The sequence below is a fragment of the Scyliorhinus torazame genome, chromosome 21 (genome assembly GCF_047496885.1).
Source record: "Scyliorhinus torazame isolate Kashiwa2021f chromosome 21, sScyTor2.1, whole genome shotgun sequence".
Lineage (NCBI taxonomy): Eukaryota > Metazoa > Chordata > Chondrichthyes > Carcharhiniformes > Scyliorhinidae > Scyliorhinus > Scyliorhinus torazame.
In genome coordinates this window covers 118970890-118997229 of record NC_092727.1, presented here as the reverse complement: position 1 = coordinate 118997229, position 26340 = coordinate 118970890, and the positions used below count along the sequence as shown (strand labels likewise).

The following is a 26340-nucleotide window of genomic DNA, read 5'->3' as shown; positions in this document are numbered from 1 at the left end:
ACAACATTGTAACAATACAGATAATAATGACCTTTTTTAAATTTAAACAAAAACAACAACAAATAAATAAATATTAAATAACAAAAAATAAAAACTAGCCCTAATTGGCAACTGCCTGTCTCAGGCCACCACCCCCCCCCCCCCCAAGTCCTGGGCCGCTGCTGCTGCCTTCTTTGTTCTCCCCTATCTATCTTTCCGCAAGATATTCGACGAACGGTTGCCACCGCCTAGTAAACCCTTGAGCCGACCCCCTTAGGACGAACTTAATCCGCTCTAACTTTATGAACCCCGCCATATCATTTATCCAGGTCTCCACCCCCGGGGGCTTGGCTTCTTTCCACATTAGCAATATTCTGCGCCGGGCTACTAGGGATGCAAAGGCCAAAACATCGGCCTCTTTCGCCTCCTGCACTCCCGGCTCTTGTGCAACCCCAAATATAGCCAACCCCCAGCTTGGTTCGACCCGGACTCCTACTACTTTCGAAAGCACCTTTGTCACCCCCATCCAAAACCCCTGTAGTGCCGGGCATGACCAAAACATATGGGTATGATTCGCTGGGCTTCTCGAGCACCTCGCACACCTATCCTCCACCCCAAAAAATTTACTGAGCCGTGTTCCAGTCATATGTGCCCTGTGTAATACCTTAAACTGAATCAGGCTTAGCCTGGCGCACGAGGACGACGAGTTTACCCTGTTTAGGGCATCTGCCCACATCCCCTCCTCAATCTCCTCCCCTAGCTCTTCTTCCCATTTCCCTTTTAGTTCGTCCATCATAGTCTCCCCTTCGTCTCTCATTTCCCTATATATATCCGACACCTTACCGTCCCCCACCCATTTCTTTGAGATGACTCTGTCCTGCACCTCTTGTGTCGGGAGCTGCGGGAATTCCCTCACCTGCTGCCTCGCAAAAGCCCTCAATTGCATGTACCTGAATGCATTCCCTTGGGGCAACCCATATTTCTCGGTCAGCGCTCCCAGACTCGCAAACTTCCCATCCACAAATAGATCTTTCAATTGCGTTATACCTGCTCTTTGCCACATTCCATATCCCCCATCCATTCCCCCCGGGGCAAGCCTATGGTTGTTTCTTATCGGGGACCCCCCCCAGTGCTCCGGTCTTTCCCCTATGTCGTCTCCACTGTCCCCAAATCTTCAGTGTAGCTACCACCACCGGACTCGTGGTATAGTTCCTTGGTGAGAACGGCAATGGGGCTGTCACCATAGCCTGCAGGCTGGTCCCCCTACAGGACGCCCTCTCTAATCTCTTCCACGCCGCTCCTTCCTCCTCTCCCATCCACTTACTCACCATTGAAATATTAGCGGCCCAATAATACTCACTTAGGCTCGGTAGTGCCAGCCCCCCCCTATCCCTACTACGCTGTAAGAATCCCTTCCTCACTCTCGGAGTCTTCCCGGCCCAAACAAAACCCATGATACTCTTTTCTATCCTTTTGAAAAAAGCCTTCGTGATCACCACCGGGAGACACTGAAACACAAAAAGGAATCTCGGGAGGACCACCATCTTAACTGCCTGCACCCTCCCTGCCATTGACAATGCTACCATATCCCATCTCTTGAAATCTTCCTCCATCTGTTCCACCAACCGCGTCAAATTTAGCCTGTGCAATGTGCCCCAATTCTTAGCTATCTGGATCCCCAGGTAACGAAAGTCTCTTGTTACCTTCCTCAACGGTAGGTCTTCTATTTCTCTACTCTGCTCCCCTGGATGCACCACAAACAGCTCACTCTTTCCCATGTTCAATTTATACCCTGAAAAATCCCCAAACTCCCCAAGTATCCGCATTATTTCTGGCATCCCCTCCGCTGGATCCGCCACATATAGTAGCAGATCATCCGCATATAAAGATACCCGGTGTTCTTCTCCTCCCCTAAGTATTCCCCTCCATCTCTTGGAACCTCTCAGCGCTATCGCCAGGGGCTCAATCGCCAGTGCAAACAGTAATGGGGACAGAGGACATCCCTGCCTTGTCCCTCTATGGAGCCGAAAATATGCCGATCCCCGTCCATTCGTGACCACACTCGCCACTGGGGCCCTATACAACAGCTGCACCCATCTAACATACCCCTCTCCAAACCCAAATCTCCTCAACACCTCCCACAGATAATCCCATTCCACTCTATCAAATGCTTTCTCGGCATCCATCGCCACTACTATCTCCGTTTCACCCTCTGGTGGGGCCATCATCATTACCCCTAACAACCTCCGTATGTTCGTGTTCAGCTGTCTCCCCTTCACAAACCCAGTTTGGTCCTCATGAACCACCCCCGGGACACATTCCTCTATTCTCATTGCCATTACCTTGGCCAAGACCTTGGCATCTACATTGAGGAGGGAGATTGGTCTGTAGGACCCGCATTGTAGCGGATCCTTTTCCTTCTTTAAAAGAAGCGATATCGTTGCTTCTGACATAGTCGGGGGCAGTTGTCCCCTTTCCTTTGCCTCGTTGAAGGTCCTCGTCAGTAGCGGGGCGAGCAAGTCCAAATATTTTCTGTAAAATTCAACTGGGAATCCGTCCGGTCCCGGGGCCTTTCCCGTCTGCATGTTCCTAATTCCTTTCACCACTTCTTCTACCGTGATCTGTGCTCCCAATCCCATCCTTTCCTGCTCTTCCACCTTGGGAATTTCCAGCCGATCCAAAAACTCCATCATTCTCTCCCTCCCATCCGGGGGTTGAGCTTCATACAATTTTTTATAAAATGTCTTAAACACTTCATTCACTCTCTCCGCTCCCCGCTCCGTCTCTCCATCTTCGTCTCTCACCCCCCCTATTTCCCTCGCTGCTCCCCTTTTCCTCAATTGGTGTGCCAGCAATCTGCTCGCCTTCTCTCCATATTCATACTGTACACCCTGCGCCTTCCTCCATTGTGCCTCTGCAGTGCCTGGTCAGCAAGTCAAATTCCACATGCAGCCTTTGCCTTTCCCTATACAGTCCCTCCTCCGGTGCTTCCGCATACTGTCTGTCCACCCTCAAAAGTTCTTGCAACAACCGCTCCCGTTCCTTACTCTCCTGCTTCCCTTTATGTGTCCTTATTGATATCAGCTCCCCCCTAACCACCGCCTCAACGCCTCCCAGACCACTCCCACCTGAACCTCCCATTGTCATTGAGTTCCAAGTACTTTTCAATGCATCCCCTCACCCTTAAGCACACCCCCTCATCCGCCATTAGTCCCATATCCATTCTCCAGGGTGGACGCCCTCTTGTTTCCTCCCCTATCTCCAAGTCTACCCAGTGTGGGGCATGATCCGAAATGGCTATAGCCGTATATTCCGTTCCCCTCACCCTCGGGATCAATGCCCTACCCAACACAAAAAAGTCTATGCGTGAATAGACTTTATGGACATAGGAGAAAAACGAGAACTCCTTACTCCTAGGTCTACTAAATCTCCACGGGTCCACCCCTCCCATCTGCTCCATAAAATCCTTAAGCACCTTGGCTGCTGCCGGCCTCCTACCAGTCCTGGACTTCGACCTATCCAGCCTTGGTTCCAACACCGTGTTAAAGTCTCCCCCCATTATCAGCTTTCCGGTCTCTAGGTCTGGGATGCGTCCTAGCATTCGCCTCATAAAATTGGCATCGTCCCAATTCGGGGCATACACGTTTACCAACACCATCTCTCCCTGTAATTTGCCACTCACCATCACGTATCTGCCCCCGTTATCCGCCACTATAGTCTTTGCCTCGAACATTACCCGCTTCCCCACTAATATAGCCACCCCCCTGTTTTTCGCATCCAGCCCCGAATGGAACACCTGCCCTACCCATCCTTTGCGCAACCTAACCTGATCTATCAGTTTCAGGTGCGTTTCCTGTAACATGACCACATCTGCTTTAAGTTTCTTAAGGTGTGCGAGTACTCGTGCCCTCTTTATCGGCCCGTTAAGCCCCCTCACGTTCCACGTGATCAGCCGAGTTGGGGGGCTTCCCACCCCCCCACCCCCCCTTGCCGGTTAGCCATCATCTTTTTCCAGCTTCTCGCCCAGTTCCCACGCGGCTGTATTTCTCCCAGACGGTGCCCCCCCGCCCATCCTTTCCCGCACCCACTCCCCCCTTTCCCCAGCAGCAGCAACCCAGTAATTCCCCCCCCCCCGCTAGCGTAATTACTCCCCCCATGTTGCTCCCAGAAGTCAGCAAACTCTGGCTGACCTCGGCTTCCCCCCGTGATCACGGCTCGCCCCGTGCGGCGCCCCCTCCTTCCTGCTTCTCTATTCCCGCCATAATTATCATAGCGCGGGAACCAAGCCCGCACCTCTCCCTCGGCCCCGCCTCCCATGGCCAACGCCCCATCTCCTCTCCCTCCCCACCTCCCCCCATCACCACCTGTGGGAGAAAGAAAAGTTACCATACCGCAGGATTAATCATACAATCCCTCTTCGCCCCCCCCCCACTCGTCCCACCACTTTGTCCAAACGTTCATTTTCGTAGTCCAATCATTCCAATTTTTCTTCTACAATAAAAGTCCACGCGTCATCCGCCGTCTCAAAGTAGTGGTGCCTCCCTTGATATGTGACCCACAGTCTTGCCGGTTGCAGCATTCCAAACTTTATCTTTTTTTTGTGAAGTACCGCTTTGGCCCGATTAAAGCTCGCCCTCCTTCTCGCCACCTCCGCACTCCAATCTTGATAGACGCGGATCACCGCGATCTCCCATTTACTACACCGAGTTTTCTTCGCCCATCTAAGGACCATTTCTCTATCCTTAAAACGGAGAAATCTCACCACTATGGCTCTGGGAGCTTCTCCTGCTCTCGGTCCTCGCACCATAACTCGGAATGCTCCCTCCACCTCCAACGGACCCGTCGGGGCCTCCACTCCCATTAACAAGTGCAGCATCGTGCTCACATATGCCCCGACGTCCGCCCCCTCCACACCTTCAGGAAGGCCAAGAATCCTCAAGTTGTTCCTCCTTGCGTTATTTTCCAGTGCCTCCAACCTCTCCACAGATCGTTTCTGGTGTGCCTCCTGTATCTCCGACTTCACCACCAGGCCCTGTATGTCGTTTTCATTCTCTGCTGCTTTCGCCTTCACGACCCGAAGCTCCTGCTCCTGGGTCTTTTGTTCCTCTTTCAGCCCTTCAATCGCCTGTAATATCGGGGCCACCAACTCTTTCTTCATTTCCTTTTTTATCTCCTCCACGCAGCGTTTCAAAAACTCTTGTTGTTCAGGGCCCCATATGAAACTGCCACCTTCCGACGCCATCTTGGTTTCTGCTTGCCTTCCTTGCCGTTGTTCCAAAGGATCCGCTGCAATCCGGCCACTTTCCTCTCCTTTTTCCATCCGTGTCCAGGGGGAACACCCTTCTGGTTTACCGCACGGTGTTTTCAGCCGTTAAAATTGCCGTTGGGGCTCCTATCAAGAGCCCAAAAGTCCGTTTCACAGGGAGCTGCCGAAACGTGCGACTCAGCTGGTCATCGCCGCACCCGGAAGTTCCGTTAAGATCCCTTTCTAAAGGTTTCCTCATCCAGACTATGTTCCACAATGCCTCTGAGGGGTCAGGAGTCACTATTTGAAAAGCTGGCCGGACCTCAAGACAATTGCAAACCACTAAGAGTTGCTTGTCCCCATGTTGGAGCCAACTGGTCGGGTTAGACCTGTACCAGCCTGCATCCTTATCCTGTGCTGCGATTGGGGTGCTGAGAATCCCAGAATCAAGTCCCAGTTTCATTTTTAAATGTCTGCAGAGACTCCCCGACTCTGAAAATCCAGCCCGATGTCTGGAAAATTAGTCAGGGCCTCTGGATTACTAGTCCCAGTGATGTTGCTCCTATGCACCTCTCCCAATTTGAGAACATTTTAAGATCATTCTCCTTTGTATTAGTACACTGTTAAGAAATTTGTCGGAAGGAATCTTGTAATGTGGGTAATTTGGTTTTAGTCGATACCTGATTAAATTCATTTGCTGACCGATGGCACAATTTGTTCATATTAAATGTATTCATTATTACAGAATTTTTGAATGTAAATTCTTCTGATGTGCGCGTTGGATTTTTTTCTCAATAGCTTCCTAATTACAAGAACTTCAAGGGTACAATTTTTGAACTGGGTGCCAATCAATACATGATTAATGGAGAAATCTCTGTATTGGATACCACCACAGTAGAAATTTCTGAACTCCCAATCAAGACATGGACTCAGGCAAGTGGAGCTTTCATATCTTATTAAACCACATTTGTTATATAAATGTAGTGCAGTTAAATTAAGCAGGCATTTGCTGTTAACATCCACCTCCGTGAAGTTTTTTGTAGTTGCTTTTTGGTTGCATCAGTTTTACGTGGGGTTTATAATGGAGTTTGGCTTGCTGTAAAGTGGTTAGCATTGCTGCATCACAGTGCCGAGGACCCGGGTTCCATCCCAGCCCCGGGTCACTGTCCGTGTGGAGTTTGCACATTCATAGAACATAGAACATTATGTTCATAAGGGAATAGTGTAGATGGGCTTTAGAGTGGTTTCACAGGTCGGCGCAACATAGAACATTATGTTCTATGTTGCGCCGACCTGTGAAACCACTCTAAAGCCCATCTACACTATTCCCTTATCGTCCATATGTCTATCCAATGACTATTTGAATGCCCTTAGTGTTGGCGAGTCCACTCCTGTTGCAGGCAGGGCATTCCACGCCCTTACTACTCTCTGAGTAAAGAACCTACCTCTGACATCTGTCTTATATCTATCTCCCCTCAATTTAAAGCTATGGCCCCTCGTGCTAGACATCACCATCCGAGGAAAAAGGCTATCACTGTCCACCCTATCCAATCCTCTGATCATCTTGTATGCCTCAATTAAGTCACCTCTTAACCTTCTTCTCTCTAACGAAAACAGCCTCAAGTCCCTCAGCCTTTCCTCATAAGAACTTCACTCCATACCAGGCAACATTCTGGTAAATCTCCTCTGCACCCTTTCCAATGCTTCCACATCCTTCCTATAATGCGGCGACCAGAATTGCACGCAATACTCCAAATGCGGCCGCACCAGAGTTTTGTACAGCTGCAACATGACCTCATGGCTCCGAAACTCAATCCCTCTACCAATAAAAGCTAACACACCGTACGCCTTCTTAACAACCCTATCAACCTGAGCGGCAACTTTCAGGGATCTATGTACATGGACACCGAGATCTCTCTGCTCATCCACACTGCCATGAATCATTAGCCCAGTACTCTGTCTTCCTGTTATTCCTTCCAAAATGAATCACCTCACACTTTTCTGTATTAAACTCCATTTGCCACCTCTCAGCCCAGCGCTGCAGCTTATCTATGTCCCTCTGTAACTTGTAACATCCTTCCGCACTGTCCACAACTCCCCACCGACTTTAGTGTCATCTGCAAATTTAATCACCCATCCTTCTACGCCCTCCTCCAGGTCATTTATAAAAATGACCAACAGCAGTGGCCCCAAAACAGATCCTTGTGGCACACCACTAGTAACTGGACTCCAGTCTGAACACTTCCCATCAACCACCACCCTTTGTCTTCTTCCAGCTAGCCAATTTCTGATCCAAACTGCTAAATCTCCCTGAATCCCATGCTTCCGTATTTTCTGCAGTAGCCTACCGTGGGGAACCTTATCAAACGCTTTACTGAAATCCATATACACCACATCAACTGCTTTACCCTCATCCACCTGTTTGGTCACCCAGTACCAAGTCCAATACGGCCTCTCCTCTCGTTGGCCTATCTACATACTGTGTCAGGAAACCCTCCTGCACACGTTGGACAAAAACGGACCCATCTAAAGTACTCAAACTATAGCGTTTCCAGTCAATATTTGGAAAGTTAAAGTCCCCCATAACAACTACCCTGTTGCTTTCGCTCCTATCCAGAATAATCTTTGCAATCCTTTCCTCTACATCTCTGGAACTTTTTGGCGGCCTATAGAAAACTCCTAACAGGGTGACCTCTCCTTTCCTGTTTCTAACCTCAGCCCATACTACCTCAGTCGACGCGTCCTCATCAAACGTCCTTTCTGCCATGGTAATACTGTCCTTGACTACCAATGCCACCCCTCCCCCTCTTTTACCACCTTCCCTGAGCTTACTGAAATAACTAAACCCCGGCACCTGCAACAACCATTCCTGTCCCTGCTCTATCCATGTCTCCGAAATGGTCATTACATCGAAGTCCCAGGTACCAACCCATGCCGCAAGTTCACCCACCTTATTCCGGATGCTCCTGGCATTGAAGAAGGCACACTTTAAACCACCTTCCTGCCTGCCGGTACACTCCTGCAACTTTAAAACCTTACTCATGACCTCACTTCTCTCAACCTCCTGTATACTGGAGCTACAATTCAGGTTCCCAAGCCCCTGCTGAACTAGTTTAAACCCTCCCGAAGAGCATTAGCAAATTTCCCCCCCAGGATATTGGTACCCCTCTGGTCCAGGTGTGGACCATCCCGTTTGTAGAGGTCCCACCGACCCCAGAATGAGCCCCAATTATCCAGAAATCTGAAACCCTCCCTCCTGCACCATCCCTGTAGCTCCCTGTGTGCGTGGGTCTCACCCCCACAACCCAAAAAGATGTGCAGGATCGGTGAATTGGCCATGCTAAATAGCCCCTTAATTGGGAAAATAAAGCATTGGATACTCTATTTTAAAAATAGTTGTATTTCCACACTTAACCATGGCTACTGTTTATATAGCTGTTTGGCTATGTCGGCATTGTTTTGAAGTACTTTATTTCAGTGAAGTGTATACCTCAGCACCATGGATTGATAAAGTCTTTATACATTTTTCTTATAAAGCTAACTTAATGGACTATTTCTCATTGCTGTTGTATCTTATGCAGACTTACAAGGAGCAGGTACTAGAACCAATGTTGAATGGAACAGAGAAAACACCATCATTGATCACTGATTACAAGGAGTACCACACTGATACCACTGTACGTTTTGTAGTAACAATGACTGAGCAGAAACTGGTTGAGGCAGAAGCAGCAGGACTGCACAAAGTCTTCAAACTAAATTCCCCTCTTACATGCAATTCAATGGTAAATAATTTCCAATTACTAAATTTTCTATGTATATTGCAGTTTTATTTGGGTATCAATACTGACAGTTACTTCGTATGTATGCTTGCATACTATGTTCCTTCTAAGCCACACAGCAACCTGAGAGATCCTCTGGAGGTTGTGCATAAGTCATCCCCTTTAAGTTACTGTAAGTGAGCGGCTGCACACTTAAACAAATCATCCTTGCAATGCAAAACAAAATATGGGCGTGCTGCTTCTACCACTGGAACAAGCTTCACAAGCTCCAGAATCTGGAGGCTTTTTCAGCAAATCTACAGCAGCATTATTTAGAGAGCCCTAACCACTCCAGGCAGCCCTAATATTCCATTGAAACTATTAAGTTTGGAAAAAGTACACACCATTTTCTTTTTCTTTTGATTCCCTGATTGTGAGAGCCAGCCAAGCTTTTTTTCTCTCTTCCTGTGATTATTTTTCACTACCTCCTCCCCTTCAGAGGTATGCAATCATGAATGCATTGAGGGATGTTTTTGTCCTAACTCACCTAGGCAAAAATACAAGTGATCTTATAATCTCCCGGGGCTGGCCATTGTATTAGTTGTTGTGTTTGTGCATTGATATTAATGATAAGGTTGATTGTTTGGCCTAAATGTTGGTTCTAAACTACAGAAGTAAAAACCTTAGTTACTAGTTTTATTAGATATAAAATTAAGTTACCCCAATCCCCCTATGACCATGGGTGGAATTCTCACAAAAGATTTCTAAAGTGTGGTCTCTGGCAGGAAATGAGATGTAATTCCCACTGGGTGGATCAGCATGATCCACGTCACAATCCACCCACACTTAGAATTAGTTTGGAGCCATGGGTAATTCGCACCATGGAACGCAAAGAAGCCTGCGACATGCCAAATCTTCTAGCTCTGAATTCATTAATTATGCATCCGTATTTTTCACGTCGTATTCAGTGCCGGGGAAGTCCCTCCATCTCAAACTCCGGAGACAGCCCAGGCATTGTTCAGGTGAATTCTGTCATTTGCACGCTACAATCTGGCATGGGGAGGGGGGGCAGGGGTCAGGCCTTCACCTGCATTTCATTAACAGGCAGCAGATGATGTTCACACCAATCTTTGGCAGGTTTCCCGACCTGCCACGGCAGGCACCAGCAGAAGATCCCGCTTTAAATTCATGCTGACGTGAAATCAATTTCTGGGCCTCCCGCCATATTCTGCGCTCCTTCTCCCTCCCCCCGTCCCATGCTTGCCATCGAACTGTTGCTAACTTTGCCTTGGTTCAATTGCTCCGTTTTATTACCTTTGCTCTCGAGTCGCCAGGTATCTTTATGATACCGCCACGAGGTTCAAGTCCGAGTAATGATCAATAATCCAATACACCGATTAGTAAGATTTAAATCAAAGCACATTTATTATACACAGTAATCGCTACTCATGCACAAATTCTACATCTAAGCTACTTCTACAACTAACAGGCCTATACTTAACTTTGGACTGGCCCACCAAATGGGAACAAGCTTCAAAAATGGGAACAAATGGCCTTTCGTTCGGGTTCTGAGTCTTCAGGATTCGAAGTTGGTACGGATTGGTAGCTAGGAGCGCCTGTCTCGTAGCGAGCGTTGAATTAAGACTTACATTAATCGACGATCACTGCACCAGTCACGGTCAATGCTGGTTCGTGTTGCTGGGTGACCCGGGCAGGAAGAAGAGAGCTGAAGAGTTGCTGAAGAGTGAAGAGAGCGATTTGAACTTGGGGCTTAACTCTTATAGTCCACAGGGGCTTCCCGCCTTTCGGGGAGGACCCTGTACCTGGTCCCAAGTGATTGGACTTTGTCCCAATCGCTTGGTTCAATTTTCTCCCAATACTGGAGCGGTACCCTGATCGATGGGCGGTCTTGAGGTGCTGGCGCCGAGGAGTCTGGCTTTGCTTTGTGTGTCCAAAATGTTACTTATTGTTCCCGGGGATTGCTCATCAGTATGCAGATGGCTGCTACTTTGTTATGCTGATGACCGCTACTTTGTTATGCTGATGACCGCTGGTATCGATATTGTCTGGCCTTTTCAGAGGTAAATACACAGCAAACCTGCAGCTGCTGGTGTCTGTCTTGTTGACTGACTTTCCCATCAGCCTTTGCTGTTCGCCATTTTAAATCGGGAGTTGGCCAATTTAGAACCCACCAGTGGGGGCTTGGGAGAATTCTACCCATTGTATATTTCCCATTAGAAAGGGATGATTGGTATAATGGATCAAGAGACTAGATTTTTTAAAGCTGGTTTACATGATGCCAATGGTGAACAGTTAAAAGTCATCTTAATTTGGTTTTCTAACTGCTTTTTTTAGGTGTTGTTTGACCACACCGGCTGTCTGAAAAAGTATGAAAATGTACAAGACATACTGAAAGAGTTCTTCAACTTGCGCCTGAAATACTATGATTTAAGAAAGGATTGGCTTGAGGGATTACTGGGCGCAGAATTTAGCAAATTAAGCAACCAGGCTCGTTTTATCTTGGAAAAGATTGAAGGCGTATTGGTCATTGGTATGTCTTTTAATTATTGCCTAAGGGTTTACGTTTTGGTCTTGTCTATGCTCCAAATGTGGGCACAGGACAAAATATTTGGAAGCGATATCTGATTTCTTTTCTATCATTGGATATCCCAGTGTGTGCTATGTGATTTTAATATTCAGTGAAACTGAGCTACAAAATTCTATTTAATGCTCAGGCCATATAATGTATAAGGATACCTCTTCCTTTAGTGGTCTTTAAGGCTTCATATTAAATTTATAATTTTCTTCCATCTGTAGAAAACAAACCAAAACGTGAATTGATCCAGTTACTGCTCGACCGAGGTTATGACTCTGATCCTGTGAAGAACTGGAAAGAATCTCAGGAAAAGGTGAGAAGCCGGCAATATCAGTTGAGACTTGAGCTGTGCCAATGTGCACTTATAATTTCATACATTTTACAAATTGATCTATTAAACAAAGAACAATACAGAACAGGAACAGGCCCTTCAGCCCTCCAAGCCTGCGCCGTCCATGGTACCTGCCTAAACTAAAACTGTTTGCACTTACGGAGTCCATATCGTTTCATTACCACCCTATTCATATATTGTCTAGATGTCCCTTAAATACCGCTGTCATACCCGCTCCCACCACCTCCCCAGGTAACGTGTTCCATATATTTACCACCCTCTGTATATTTTAAAAAACTTGCCACGCACATCTGTTCTAAACTTTTCCCCACGCACTTTAAATCTATGTCCCTTAGTACTTGACTCTCCTACCCAATGAAAGATCATCTGACTATCCACTCTGTCCATGACACTCATAATCTTGTAGACCTCTATCAGGTCACCTCTCAACCTCCGTCGTTCCAGTGAGAACAGACAGAGTTAACTAACCTCTCATAGCTAATGCCCTCTATACCAGGCAACTTCCTAGTAAACCGCTTCTGTGCCCTCTCCAAAGCATCCACCTCGTTCTGGTAGTGTGGCAACCAGAATTGGACACAATATTCCAAATGAGGCATAACAAAGTTCCTGTACAGCTGCAGCATGACTTGCCAATTTTTATATTCAATGCCCCGACCTATGAAGGCCAGCATGCCGTATGCCTTCTTGACCACCTTATCCACATGCATTGCCACTTTCAGTGATTGGTGGACATGCACACCATCTCTCTGCCCGTCAGTACTTGCAAGAGTTCTACCATTTATTGTGTAATTCCTGCATGCATTGGACCTTCCAAAGTGCATTACCTCACACTTGTCCAGATTAAACTCCCATCTGCCATTTCCCGCCCAAGACTCCAACCAGTTTATATCCTGCTGTATCCTCTGACAATCCTCTTCACTATCCGCAACTCCACCAATTTTTGTGTCGTCTGCAACTTAGTAATCAGGCCCCTGCATTGTCTTCCAAATCATTTATATACACCACGAACAACAAAGGCCCCAGAACTGATCCCTGTGGTAAGCCGCTAGTCATCGCCTTTCATTCAGAAAAGCAGCCTTCTGCTACTGTCTTCTGTGCCCAAGCCAATTCTGTACCCAACTTGCCCGCTCTCCTCTGATCCCATGTGACTTCACCTTTTGTACCAGTCTATCATGAGGTACCTTGTCAAAGGCTTTACTGAAGTCCATGTATATAACAGCTACTGTTTTCCCTCATCTATCATTTTTGTCACTTTGAAAAACTAGATCAAATTAGTGAGGCATGACATCCCCTTCACAAAACTATGCTGTCCATCACTAATAAGTCCATTTGTTTCCAAATGCGAGTAAATCGTATCTCTAAGAATCTTTTCCAATAATTTCCCCTATCACTGACGTAAGGCTTGCCGGCCTATAATTTCCTGGATTGTCCCTGCTGTCCTTCTTAAACAATGGAACAACATTGGCTACTCTCCAGTCCTCTGGAACTTCACCTGTGGCCAATGAGGATACAAAGATTACTGTCCAGGCCCCAGCAATTTCCTCCCTTGTCTCCCTCAGTATTCTGGGGTAGATCCCATTAGGTCCTGGGGACTTGTCTACTTTAATGCTTTTTAAGATGCCCAACACCTCTTTGTTAATATCAACATGACTCTGAATATCTACACACTCTACCCTATACACCTCATCCACCGATTCCTTCTCTTTGGTGAATACTGAGGCAAAGTATTTTATTTAATATCCTTCCCATTTCCTCTGGTTCCATACATAGATTCCCTCCAATAGCCTTGAATAGGCCAACCCTTTCTCAGACTACCCTCTTGGTCTTTACATATGTATAAAATGGCGTAGAATTTTCCGTAATCTTGTTTGCCAATGGCATTTCAATACCCCTTTTAGCCTTCCTAACTCCTACCTTAAGTTCCTTCCTACTTCTTTATATTCTTCAAGGGCTTCATCTGTCCTAAACCTTTTAGACCCTATGAAAGCTTCCTTATTCTTTTTGGCAAGGTTCATGATATCCCTCGTTATTCCAGGGTTCCCTAGACTTGCCACCCTTATCTTTTGTCCTCACCGGTACATGCCAGTCCTGAAGTCTAATCAACTGACATTTGAAAGCCTCCCACATGCCGGATGTTGATTTTCCCTCACAGCCTTGCCCAGTCAACACTCTCCAGATCCTGCCTAATGCTGTTGTAATTCGCCTTGCCCCAGTCTAACACCGTCACCTGAGGACCTCTCTTGTCCTTTTCCATAAGCAGCTTAAAACCTACAGAATTATGATCCCTGTTCGTGAAATTATCTCCTATTGAAACTTCGATCACCTGGCCGGGCTCATTTTCCAGCACCAGGTCTAATATAGTCCCGTCTCGAGTTGGGCTATTTACATAATGTTTCAAGAAACCCTCCTGGACGCTCCTTACAAATTCTGCTCCATCCATGCCTTTAACAGCAAGTGTTTCCCAGTCAATATAGGGAAAGTTAAAATCACCCACCACAACAACCCTATTGTTTATGCATCTTTCCAAGATCTGTCTGCACATCTGCTCCTCTATTTCACGCTGGCTGTTAAGAGGTCTGTAGTAAACCCCAACATTGTGACAGCGTCCTTCCAGATTGCCTTGCTGCCTGAACCCTCCAAGGTGACCTCCCTCAGCACAGCTGTGATATTCTCCTTAACCAATAATGCAACTCTCCCACCCCTTTTGCATCCCCCTCTGAAGCATCTAAATCTGGCATGTTTAGTTGCCAATCCTGTCGATCTCAACCAAGTTTCTGTAATAGCAATTCCACGTACTAATCCAAGCTATTAAATTCATCTCTTACCTGAAATACTCCTCGCATTGAAACTGATGCACTTCAAGCCCACCAGCCCCGCTGCGTTGACCAACCACTCCCTGCCTGCTCTTCCTCTTAATCTTACTCTGTAGATCTCCCTCAGTTATTTGTCCTGCTGACGTACTGCTCTGGTTCCCATCCCGCTGCCATACTAGGCAGTTCAATCTGTTTCTCTAACTTCCACTTTTCTCCTTACTAGCTTTTGTTTCTGTCCCCTCTTTACTACCCTCTGACTTCCTGTATCGGTTCCCATCCCCCTGTCAGATTAGTTTAAACCGTCACCAGCAGCACTAGCAAACAAACCCTCCTCCCCCCCCCAAACGATTTGTAATGGTCCCACCTCTCCCAGAGTCGGTTCCAATATCCCAAAAATCTGCATGCCTCCCTCCTGCACCATCTCTCAAGCCACGCATTCATTCTGTCTCATCTGCCTTTCCTACTCTGACTAGCAGGTGGCGCTGGTAGCAATCCTGAGATTGCTACCTTTAGAGGTCCTACTTTTTAGTTTATCGCCTAACTCCCTAAATTCAGCATGTAGGACCCCATCCTGTTTTTTACCTATATCGTTGGTGCCTATATGCAGAACGACAGCTGGCTGTTCACCCTCCCCCTTTAGAATGTCCTGCAGCCGCTCTGAGACATCCAGGACCCTTGCACCCGGGAGGCAACATACCTTCCTGGAGACTCGTTTTGCGTACGCAGAAACACCTGTCTACTCCCGTTACGATCAAAGTTGAATTGTGTACCATGAACAGTAACAAAAACTTTCATTTTAATGGTGTCTTTACCAATATAAAATATCCAGGGCACTTCACAAGTAGCATTATCGAACCAAATATGAATTTGGGTATTAGGACATGTGACAAAGCTTGGTCAGAGAAGTAAGTTTTAAGCAACATCATAAAAAAGAGCAAAGAGATTAGAGAGGGAATTCCAGAGCTTAGGACCTAGGGTACCTGGGGGCGTGGATGTCAATGATCAACATTCGGGATAAAGAATTACTGATTCCAAACTACTTGAAACCATGCACTTACAGGATCAACATGTCCTAGTATTCCAGATGATGTCAAATGCCAGATATCCTACTGCAATGTGGTGGAATCAAGTTGCAATGGACATTTGTACAGAAAATGCAGATTTTGCATGTGTTAAAAGGAATCTTTGTAGCACAATGTGGATGAAATGTTTGCTTTGAAATATTTCAATAATCAAAAATCAGTATATATAAATTATTTGTGATGCTGGGTATATACTTTCCAAGCTATTGTGAAAAGTGTGGGGTTAATAGAGCCTTTGAGAGACAGGCAATGGTGCAAAATGTTCACAGCATCAGATCTTAACAATCTATTACTACACATATCTTTGTTTGTTGGCAACCCTAATAGGCGGGATTCCCCAACCTCTGAACGCCCAGAATGTGTTCTCCGATGGGATGGAGAATCTGGTGTCGGGGCAAAATTGGGTCGGCATCATCTGACCTCTCGCTGGCTGCGTGAATGAGTTCCACGTCAGCGGGAGCATGGAAATGACACATTTGCATCTATTTAATGGGTGCCAGCCGCAAGACCCGCTCGCTCAAGATGGCAGCCCGATAGCGGGATTCTTCTAGGAAATCCTGCTTTACGGCCACAGGGGGATCGTAAAACTAGTGCAATTCAGCTCCAGCAGAAGAGCTGGCCACTACTTTCTCCATTTAAAATCCGACAAATTGATATTTCCTATCCTGGCGAGAGTTTCCTGGGTGGGGAAATTGAACATTTATTGAGTACGGAGGTGTGAATTTCCAAATTTAATTTTTAAGATAGGAGTTTAAGGGTGCTGCAGTGGTTAGCACTGCTGCCCCACGCCGCTGAGGACCTTGGTTCGATCTCGACCCCGGGTGGGTCACTGTCTGTGTGGAGTTTGCATATTCTCCCAGTGTCTACATGGGTCTCACTCCACAACCCAAAGATATGCAGGGTAGGTGGATTGGCCACGCAAATTGCACCTTAATTTTAATTGTAAAAAATATATATTTTAAATAAGATAGGAGTTTAGACCTCAGTTGGATTTTATTTGAAGCTACTCACTTCATTCCTTCTGTCTTTCTTGAATAAGCATTTTTAATTGCTTCCTGGCAGGATGAAGAACCTGAGCTAGAGGATACCGAGGGAGAGGCAACCACTACTTCATCTGGGGCAGATTTCAACTATCTTTTGAATATGCCCTTGTGGTACTTGACCAAAGAGAAGAAAGATGAATTGCTTAAGCAGAGAGATGTCAAAGTAGGTTCATGTGGATTAATGGAGACTGACATTAAATGTGAAGATCTTTTATTGCACTTGAGAATGGTATTGTCTTTAAGAGATATCTAAAGTTTTAACTACCTTGACACCATTGTGTATTTTTCTAAATTAATTTGTTGTTATTGGGTATTTGTGTGCTGTGACAGTAAATGGTCCCAAGATGGCAGACAGGAAGTATGCGATCATTTGACAAACAATTTGTCAATGCCTGAAGCAGGTATTGGGTTTTTTGCATATGCATATAAGAGTCTGTTTGTGGACTCCTGTAAGATAAATTTCTCGTGAGGCAACCTATATTAGCACTTCATGCAAGGAAACTAGCAGAAATGTTGTTCCCAGCTTCATATTAAAGGACCCGTTCAGCACTCTTTACACACATCTACCCAATCACCACCACATCTTCCCACTGTTCCCAGTATCTAGATAGCACTTGCAGCAATGTCAACTTGGAAATCTCTGCACCAATGGGATCTTGATGCTTTACAGTCTCTTGAAATCAGGATTGATGTCGAACTGAACGAAGTGCCTCTGTTCCTGGCTTTTCGACATGAGCTGTGCAAGCCACACAACTTACTTTACATCCATATCTCTGCTATGGTCCTGATTTGGAAGTGAGGAATCTGCAGTGTATGACTTGGACAATGGGGATTAATTTTGTTTCCAAATTATTTTACGTTAGGAAAAAGAAGTTAAAGATCTGAAACAGAAAACCCCAACCGATATATGGAAGGAAGACCTGGCAGCCTTCGTTGAGGAGCTTGAGGTACTATGACTGTTTCTGCTTGCTTGGAGACACAGTTGAATTAATGTGGGAATACTTACTGCACTATGTAAATTGGGATCACCCAGTATTTTGCCTCATCCCTGTCCCTCTTCCTCTTGATACAGACCTTTCGTAAGGGCATTGAATGTGTTGCAAGTCTTTAAAAAATATTTGTCATTAAGTAATTTGCAAGTTCATATTAAAGAAAAAAAACATATTTAACACAACCTACACGCTGCAATGAATGTATTTTTAACTAGTTAAGGAAAGAATATTTGCAAGGAACGCAGATGCTATTCTTTAAATACTGTCCTGAGATCCTTGGTATTCATCTGAGCCAGGTATTGAGTAGTGGGGATCTACATTAGCCATCTCTGACACATAAGTCATATAATTTTATTGGGTGTTGTCACATTGCTAGACTCATGTTTTATTTGCCCAAGTACATAATGTGAATTTGTCTAAAATTTAGTCTTTGCTTGCTTTTCTTAATGCTGAGGTATTGTTGCTAATGGGCTAGATCTACCGGCTGTGTTGCACCTGAAAAGCGGCGCGGCCAGTACATGCTGGGAGATCCCACTTCCGAGATCTACTTATGTGTGAGTTGGGGCCCTGCACTAAGGAGTTATGGCAAGTGTGGCTCCTTAGTGCAGGGGTGGGGTTAAGTGTGGCCTCGGCCGCGCGTTCCCTGCTGAGGCCTCCGATCTACCCGATGGTATTTAGATAGCCTGCTGTTTCTCGGCACTCTGAGCGCTGGCAAACACCAGGCTAATCACGCTACAGTACTCTGTCCGCATTCGGGTAGATCGTGCCCAAAGTGTGTCTTGCACCTGCTCCACCCACTGATTGTGAACTGTTTCACCGAAGGATCCTAAAACCGATGTCGAGTTCCTCATTTTCATAGACCTGGCCTCTGTTTTAGGTATGCCTGGAGATGCTATTTGTGCCCTGAAAATGTTTTTTTGGGCTGGGATTTTCCTGCCGAAAGCCACGCCCCTATGGCGGGTTCCCCAGCAGCGAGGCTGGCGAGCAACTCAAATGATCATTGACTTCAGCAGGACCGGAAGATCCTGCCAGCAGCCAATGGCGCGGCACCTCCCCATCAGACAACGTGCCGCACACGGTGGAAAATCTTTGCATTTGTGTCCCGTATCCTGCCCAGAAAACAGTGCAACAAGGACCAGCTTACCCTTTGCATTTCACTGCTGTTTTTAGGTCTGTGTACCGCAACCTGCTTACACACCTGTTGAGTTTGCTGGTTGGCTTTGCATTTTTTAGGTGAACGGTAATATAATTACATTTTCTTCCATCCATTGCACAATGCAAAAGATTTTATAGACAATATAAGTTCTTTATCACTCTGAAGAGATGTGTATTTTCTCTTTTCAAAACAATTTCCTTTTTCTTTATTCAGCGTGTGGAGATGGAGGAAAAAAATGATGAAGTGTCTCACATTTCTAAGGCCGTTAAAGGTAAAGGTGGTAAGGGCAAAATCAGGAAGCTACAGATTGAAGAAACCATGCCATCTCCTCAAGGCAGAAGGGTTGTCCCCAGAGTTACGACTGCCATGAAGGTGGAGGCCACCAGAAAAAATATCAAGAAAAAGGGAAAGGTGAGTCTATCTGCTTCTGGTGCTATTACTAAAGGCCAATGTTAACAGAAATTCCAGTGAGAACTGATGCAGTGGGTTGAATTTTCTCACAATTTGTCAGTGTCAGTCTCTGACTAAAAAACCTGTGTATCTCTCCAGATGCACAGCCAGGTTTCCAGACTGATTATTAGCCTTTCTGGACATGAGAATTAGGAGCAGAAGTAGGCAATTCAGCCCTTCGAGCCTGCTCTGCTATTCAGTCATATCATGGCCGATCTCTTCCTGGTCTCAAATCTACCTCCCTACCTGTTCCCCATATCCCTTTAACTTGTTTTTTATCAGAAATAATCTGGGGCATGGTTTGCGGCTTCACTGGTAGGGCGGGCCCTGATAAAGTGGGCATGGCCGGCTCCAGTGGGATCAGGGCAGCATATTTAAAAGACGTCATGATCAGCTCTGAAATTAACCCCCCCACCACCACCATTGAGCATCGGGATTATCCCCCACTCTGCATGGAGAAATCAGCGGCTCTCTTTCCCAACACTACTGTAGCAGTATCACTGGCACACTTCCCCCTTCGCAGCCAAGGGCCGGGCACGCTCCCCCCACCCCACCCCCTAATTCAACTCTTGCCCCGCTCATGGTAAGGTGAATTGCCCCGGGCGTGTCCATCTCTTTCCCCCCCATCCCCACCCCAGGGCCTATACTTAGCTTGGTGCCCCCCAGCGGGATCCCCTCGACTGAATCCCACCTTTAAATACCGATTGTAAACCTTGTCACATTGGTGGCGTTCGAATACTTAGTGAGGGGAGATCATGTGACATGGAAGCCTTATGATAATATAATGTAGGGTGGGAATCACGTTATGTTACTGGTGAGGGGCAGGGAAAATCAGGAAACGAGAGCCAAAATTCTCTGGACGTTCACTGGAGGCATAATTTTCTGGTCCCGCCAGTAGTGCACCCCACCTGCAGGTTTCCTGGTGGTGTGGGGTGGCTTCGATGGAGCAGTCACTGTCAGCAGCGGGAGCAGAGAATCCTGCCACCAGCGAATGGTCCGCCGCTACCTGCTGTCAAGAAACACCTGGCTGAAAGGCTGGAGATTCCCACCGGGGAGAATCTCATTTCCCGTCTCGTTTACCCGTTTCATCACTGTTTACTCTCGCGGCGGATGCAAAATCGCTCCGAGTATCTTGTGCTCTGAATGGGTTCTTTAAAAGCTCCATATTGGCTAAATGTAACACTCCTATACTTGTGAAGAAGGAGGAAGCAGATTATTTTGATCGGCCATCTGGAGATGTCAGTGTTTTGAGTTGAAATCTTAAACCTGATTCACTGATTGCAATTTGCAAATCATCTTTGTACTTTTTTTCTGTGGCTGTAATGTGAATTTTAGACTTAATTTAAAAAAATATTTGTTACACTACAGAGTGAAACAGATTCTCTTGCTGTTAAGATGGAATTTGGCGATGAAGAGGGATGTTCTCTTGAACAAGGAAGTCTTGCAGAACGACTTTCAAAGAAAGTGAAATTTGAAGCAGGTAAATATACAGTGTAATTTAACCAAAAATGACTCGATATCTGTAAACAGGAACTGACACTTGGAAACACCAACATGTGGAACTATTGTACAAGCAGATGTTTAATTTCTTCTACTTCACTTGAACTGAATGCCCAAGTTGGAAAAAAAGGAGCATCTCTCCTCTGTAAATTACCTTTATTTTTTTTAAATGACATTTTTAATGAAGCAAATATAACATACTTAATACATCACCAAACATTAATTGACTTGGAAATTAGTGGCACAATTTAATGGTGAACCCTTGGCGAGGCCATTGAATCTTGCGATTAAATATATTTATTTAAACTAGGCTCATTTAAAAATGCTGCGCCATTTTCTCCCAGGGCCCGGGAACTAACAGACTTGCTGGGAGACCTTGCCATGGTGCCGCTTAGCACTGGCCCACACAAACATGGACCAGGTGTAACGGGAAAGGGGGGCTCCAAGGCCATTGGAGACCCGTGGGCGGTCTGGTTCTGAGCAGAGTAGTACACCCGCTGACACCTGGGCACCTTGGCAGTGCCCGGATGGCACTGATAGGGGTCCTAGCAGTGCCAGGTTGCCCGGGCAGGGGTGCCTTGCCCTTGAGGGGTGGGTGAGAGGTAAGTGGTATGGTGGGGATAGTCCGGAGGCCACGGTGGGGGTGGCTGAAGGGGGCCGAAAGATCTGGCGCCCTGATCTGCAGATACTCTTCCTGAAAGGAAATGAAGGCGAGTGTGGCAAAGTCCCGTTAAATGGTAGTGTCATTCTCAGCGATGTAGGCCAAGAAACACCCCACTAAATGCATCCAAAACGGGACTCTGTTTTTGTCCTGTTAAGCCGCATCCTACAACACTGTTGCACATTGTTTTGGCCAAGTAGAACATACAGTGCAGAAGGAGGCCATTCGGCCTATCGAATCTGCACTGACCCACTTAAGCCCTCACTTCCACCCTATCCCCGTAACCCAATAACTCCTCCTAACCTTTTTGGTCACTAAGAGCAATTTATCATGGCCATCCACCTAACCTGCATGTCTTTGGACTGTGGGAAGAAACCCACGCAGACACGGAGAGAACATGCAGACTCTGCGCAGACAGTGACCCAGCGGGAAGCCGAACCTGGGACCCTGACGCTGTGGAGCCACAGTGCTATCCACTTGTACTACTGTGCTGCCCATCAAATATTTACCATCATCGTAATAGCAAAGATGTCTTGCCTCCGATTGATTGCCTGGTGTGTTGGCACTGAGGTTGACACTTTTTCGGTATGGTTATTGTGTATGAATCTATTTTCTCCCAGTCCATAATATACATCAATCTCAACCCAGTGGCATAGAATGATGGGATTTCAGAAGAATAAGATCAAATGATAATTGTTATGGTGTTTGCCATTTAATAGCTTGCCTGATTCTACATAGATATAATCCATTTGAATGAGCTTATTGAACTGTTTCTATTGTGCTAATAAATAATTGCTAATTTTTTTAAGGGACCAAGACCAAGCCAAATGCTCAGAAGCAGACTAAACTTCAATTTAAACCTCTTGCAAAGAAAAGGAACCCGTGGTCAGATTCAGATTCGGCATCGGGGTCAGACAGTGATATAGAGATTGTTGACCTTCCTTCCAGGCAGAAAACACAAAGGGCTGCAGGTAGTGCTTTTGAATCCGTGTTTATGCTAAATATTTTGCTAGGGGGCAGCTCTTTAAGGGTTTGCAAGGATAGTTTATAAGTACTGGTTTTGTGAATACACAAGAGGAATATACTAACAACAAAAAACTATCAGAGTTGAAATTTTAAAATTATCGACACGTATAAAAGAAGCCATGGTTACCTTTAATGGATCAGGTGGGAATAGAAAGCTCCTGGGTTTCTGCTTGATCCCAGGAGTGGCAGCAGTGCCAGTAATTTTGGAATTGGGCAAGGTTCTTGCAACAGACTGCTATTGAGTTATCCTTGCTCTAAAATATATCTGTTGGACAAAGAACAGATTTGGCTGTGACAGCATTAGCAGTCAAAATAAGCCTGCCATAACACTTGTTAATTAAGTTCAGATTGAAAAATGACCATTTGACCTAGACTCTGGAAAACAGCTGACATCTTACACACAAAGAGGCTGCCCTTGACATGAAGGCAACATTTGACAGTGATATTAAGGATCCTGAGCGAAATTGAAATCAATGGGAATCTGGGAAAACCCCAGTGTCAGACCTAGCACAAAGAAGATGATTGTGGTCATTGACTGCTAATCAACTCAACTGCAGGGGTTTGACAGGGCAGTGCCTTGGGTCCAACCATCTTCAGCAGCTTCAGTGACCTTCACTTCCATCATAAGGTCAGAAATGGGTTGCCTACTGATTATTACACTGTGTTCTGTTCCATTTTCAAAAAATAACTCGTGCCTGCATGCTTGGGCTGATAAGTGGCAAGTAATGACATGTGTCACAAAGTTGTGCAGGTTAGGTGGATTGGCCATGATAAATTGCCCTTAGTGTCCAAAATTGCCCTTAGTGTTGGGTGAGGTTACTGGTTTATGGGGATAGGGTGGAGGTGTTGACCTTGGGTAGGGTGCTCTTTCTAAGAGCCGGTGCAGACCCGATGGGCCGAATGGCCTACTTCACTGTAAATTCTATGATAATCTATGACAAGTGAGAGGCAGTGATTATTTCCAACAAGAGAGAATCTAACCATTTCTCCTTGATATTGAGTGGCATGACCATTGCTGAACCTCCTGACATAAACACAGTGGGCTGAATTCTCCGCAACCCTGCGCCGAAATTGCGTTCGGCGCGAAGGCAGAGAATCCGATTTCACACTGAAATCGGAACCGGCAATTCTCCGAGAATCGGTGTGATCGCGGAATGCGCAGGTGGGGGCCCATTGACAGAGGCCAGCACAGTGATCCTCCGCTCCCGACTGACCGAGTGCCCGATGGCATGGAACTAACCTGCTATTGCTGGTCGGGAAGCTCGTGTGGCGGCTGCGGACTCAGTTCGCGGCCGGCAAGGTGGGGGTGGGTCTTCTTGCCGGCCGGGGTTAATATCTGCACGGTCGGATCCTCAGGCGTGCGGCTGATGAGGGGAGGTCTAAGTTTTCAGTCTGCCTACGCGGCCACTGGAGGCCACCGCCATGCGCATGCGTGGACTCAAAACCGGAAGTGTGGGGTCTTTTTTTGTAGGAATCTCCAGAGCAAAACTCCAGCATTTTTACACCGGCTTGGAGACATAGTCCCATTTTGGGAGAATCCAGCCCCTTGGGTTTACCATTGACCAGGAACTTAACAGGACCAGTCGCTTTAGAGCAGGTTATAGGCTGGGAATTCTGTGGCACCATTCACGACAAAGCAACCTCCTTGACTGTCATACCATCCTCAAATTAAACAGTTACTGATGCAGAGTGGCAGCGGCCTGTACAAAATGCACTACAACAACTTGCCATGGTTTCTTCAGAACCATTCAAATCCATGACTTCTACCACCTAGATGAACAAAAGTAGTAGGTGCATTGGAATGCCTTCACCTGCAAGTGCCCCTCTAAACCATACATCATCCTGACTTGAAGCTATATTGCTGCACCTTCACTGTCATTGGGTCAAAATCCTCAAACTCAATTCCTTACAGCACAGCACCATGGGTATACTAACACCACAAGGGTTCCAGCGGTCATGAGGCGGTTCACCCCTACCTTCTCGAGGACAATTGGAGGTGGTCAGTAACTGCTAGCCCTGCCAGTGATGCCCATAATCTCAGAAATGATTTTAAAAACCAGTGACTTCAAAAGAGTTGAAATGATAAAAAGATCACGTGCTTGCGAGTCCTTCCTGTGCTGAAAGGTTTGCTGTATATTTCTAGCAGTTTGTTTTCAGATTTGTTCTTAGTTGCTTTCTTCTTTTTGTTTATATCCACTTGAAATAGCTAAAAGCATTACCTTGTTTCAAAGCTATTTCATCCTTCAGTTGTCACAGCCAAATCAATTGTTAGTAAATTAAGATAATTGTTCTAAACCAGTATTATCAAATGCTATACAGTAGAAAAATTTACTTGGCAGAAGGCTGTTCATTTTCAAAAACAGCAGTGTGCAGTTTAACATTTCAATCAACTTTAACGCCCTTTAATTTGTGTCTGCAATTTAATTTTAGTAACCAAATCATATTTTTATAGACAAATTCAAGAAAGCTGTTACTTACACCAACTAGTTGAAATGAAAAAATGAAAATCACTTATTGTCACAAGGAGGCTTTAAATGAAGTTACTGTGAAAAGCCCCCAGTCGCCACATTCCGCCGCCTGTTCGGGGAGGCTGGTACAGGAATTGAACCGTGCTGGCTTGCCTTGGTCTGCTTTCAAAGCCAGCGATTTAGCCCTGCGCTAAATCAGCCCCTAATTGGCATCTTTCACTCTCTGATTCTTTCAATATTATCTTTTGGAGATTTCAAATAAAAGATTATAACTTATGTTTGCTGACATTTTGAGAAAAAAGATGAAACCCATGTATAATAGCTATTAATGGACACTGAATCCTTTTCTTACTACCTCAGTTTTTCCTTTCTATAATCTTTAGGTTTCTGGGGCGAGATTCTCCGACCCCCCCCCCCCCCGCCAGGTTGGAGAATCGCCGGGGGCTGGCGTGAATCCCGCCCCCGCCGGTTGCCGAAGTCTCCGGCACCGGCGGGGGCGGGAATCGCGCCGGTTGGCGGGCCCCCCCCCCCGCGCGATTCTCCGGCCCACATGGGCCGAAGTCCCGCCGCTAAAATGCCTGTCCCACCGGCGTAAATTAAACCACCTACCTTACCGGCGGGACAAGGCGGCGCAGGCGGGGTCCTGGGGGACGCGGGGCGATCTGGCCCCGGGGGGTGCCCCCACGGTGGCCTGGCCCGGGGCCAACCGATCCGCGGGTGGGCCTGTGCCGTGGGGGCACTCTTTCCCTTCCGCCTTCGCCACGGTCTCCACCATGGCGGAGGCGGAAGAGACTCCCTCCACTGCGCATGCGCGGGAATGCTGTCAGCAGCCGCTGACGCTACCGCGCATGCGCCGCCCGGAGATGTCATTTCCGCGCCAGCTGGCGGGGCACCAAAGGCCTTTTCCGCCAGCTGACGGGGCGGAAATCCGTCCGGCGCCGACCTAGCCCCTTAAGGTTGGGGCTCGGCCCCCAGAGATGCGGAGCATTCCGCACCTTTGGGGCGGCGCGAAGCCCGACTGATTTGCGCCGTTTTGGGCGCCAGTCAGCGGACATCGCGCCATTTCCGGAGAATTTCGCCCCTGATTCCCAAACTTAATGACACCAAAACGTTGGCTTTTATGCAGGATTTTAGTTCTACAATTGGATTATCCAAACCAAAATATACTAACTTAGAACTTCAAACCAGAAATCCCTTTTGCATACTAATATTTTTGACC

The 26340-nt window shown here is 46.5% G+C and overlaps 1 protein-coding gene across 1 annotated transcript in view; it reads left to right on the top strand.

Moving 5' to 3' along the window:
- top2a (DNA topoisomerase II alpha) overlaps positions 1-26340 on the top strand; it is a 79406-nt gene that overhangs the window by 38729 nt on the left and 14337 nt on the right. Inside the window, exons 22-30 of the mRNA XM_072487392.1 lie at positions 6023-6157; positions 8806-9006; positions 11338-11533; positions 11800-11891; positions 16888-17031; positions 17732-17815; positions 19230-19427; positions 20835-20946; positions 22437-22598. Of these exons, the coding sequence (XP_072343493.1) occupies positions 6023-6157; positions 8806-9006; positions 11338-11533; positions 11800-11891; positions 16888-17031; positions 17732-17815; positions 19230-19427; positions 20835-20946; positions 22437-22598 (1324 nt within the window). The remainder of the gene's footprint in view (positions 1-6022; positions 6158-8805; positions 9007-11337; positions 11534-11799; positions 11892-16887; positions 17032-17731; positions 17816-19229; positions 19428-20834; positions 20947-22436; positions 22599-26340) is intronic.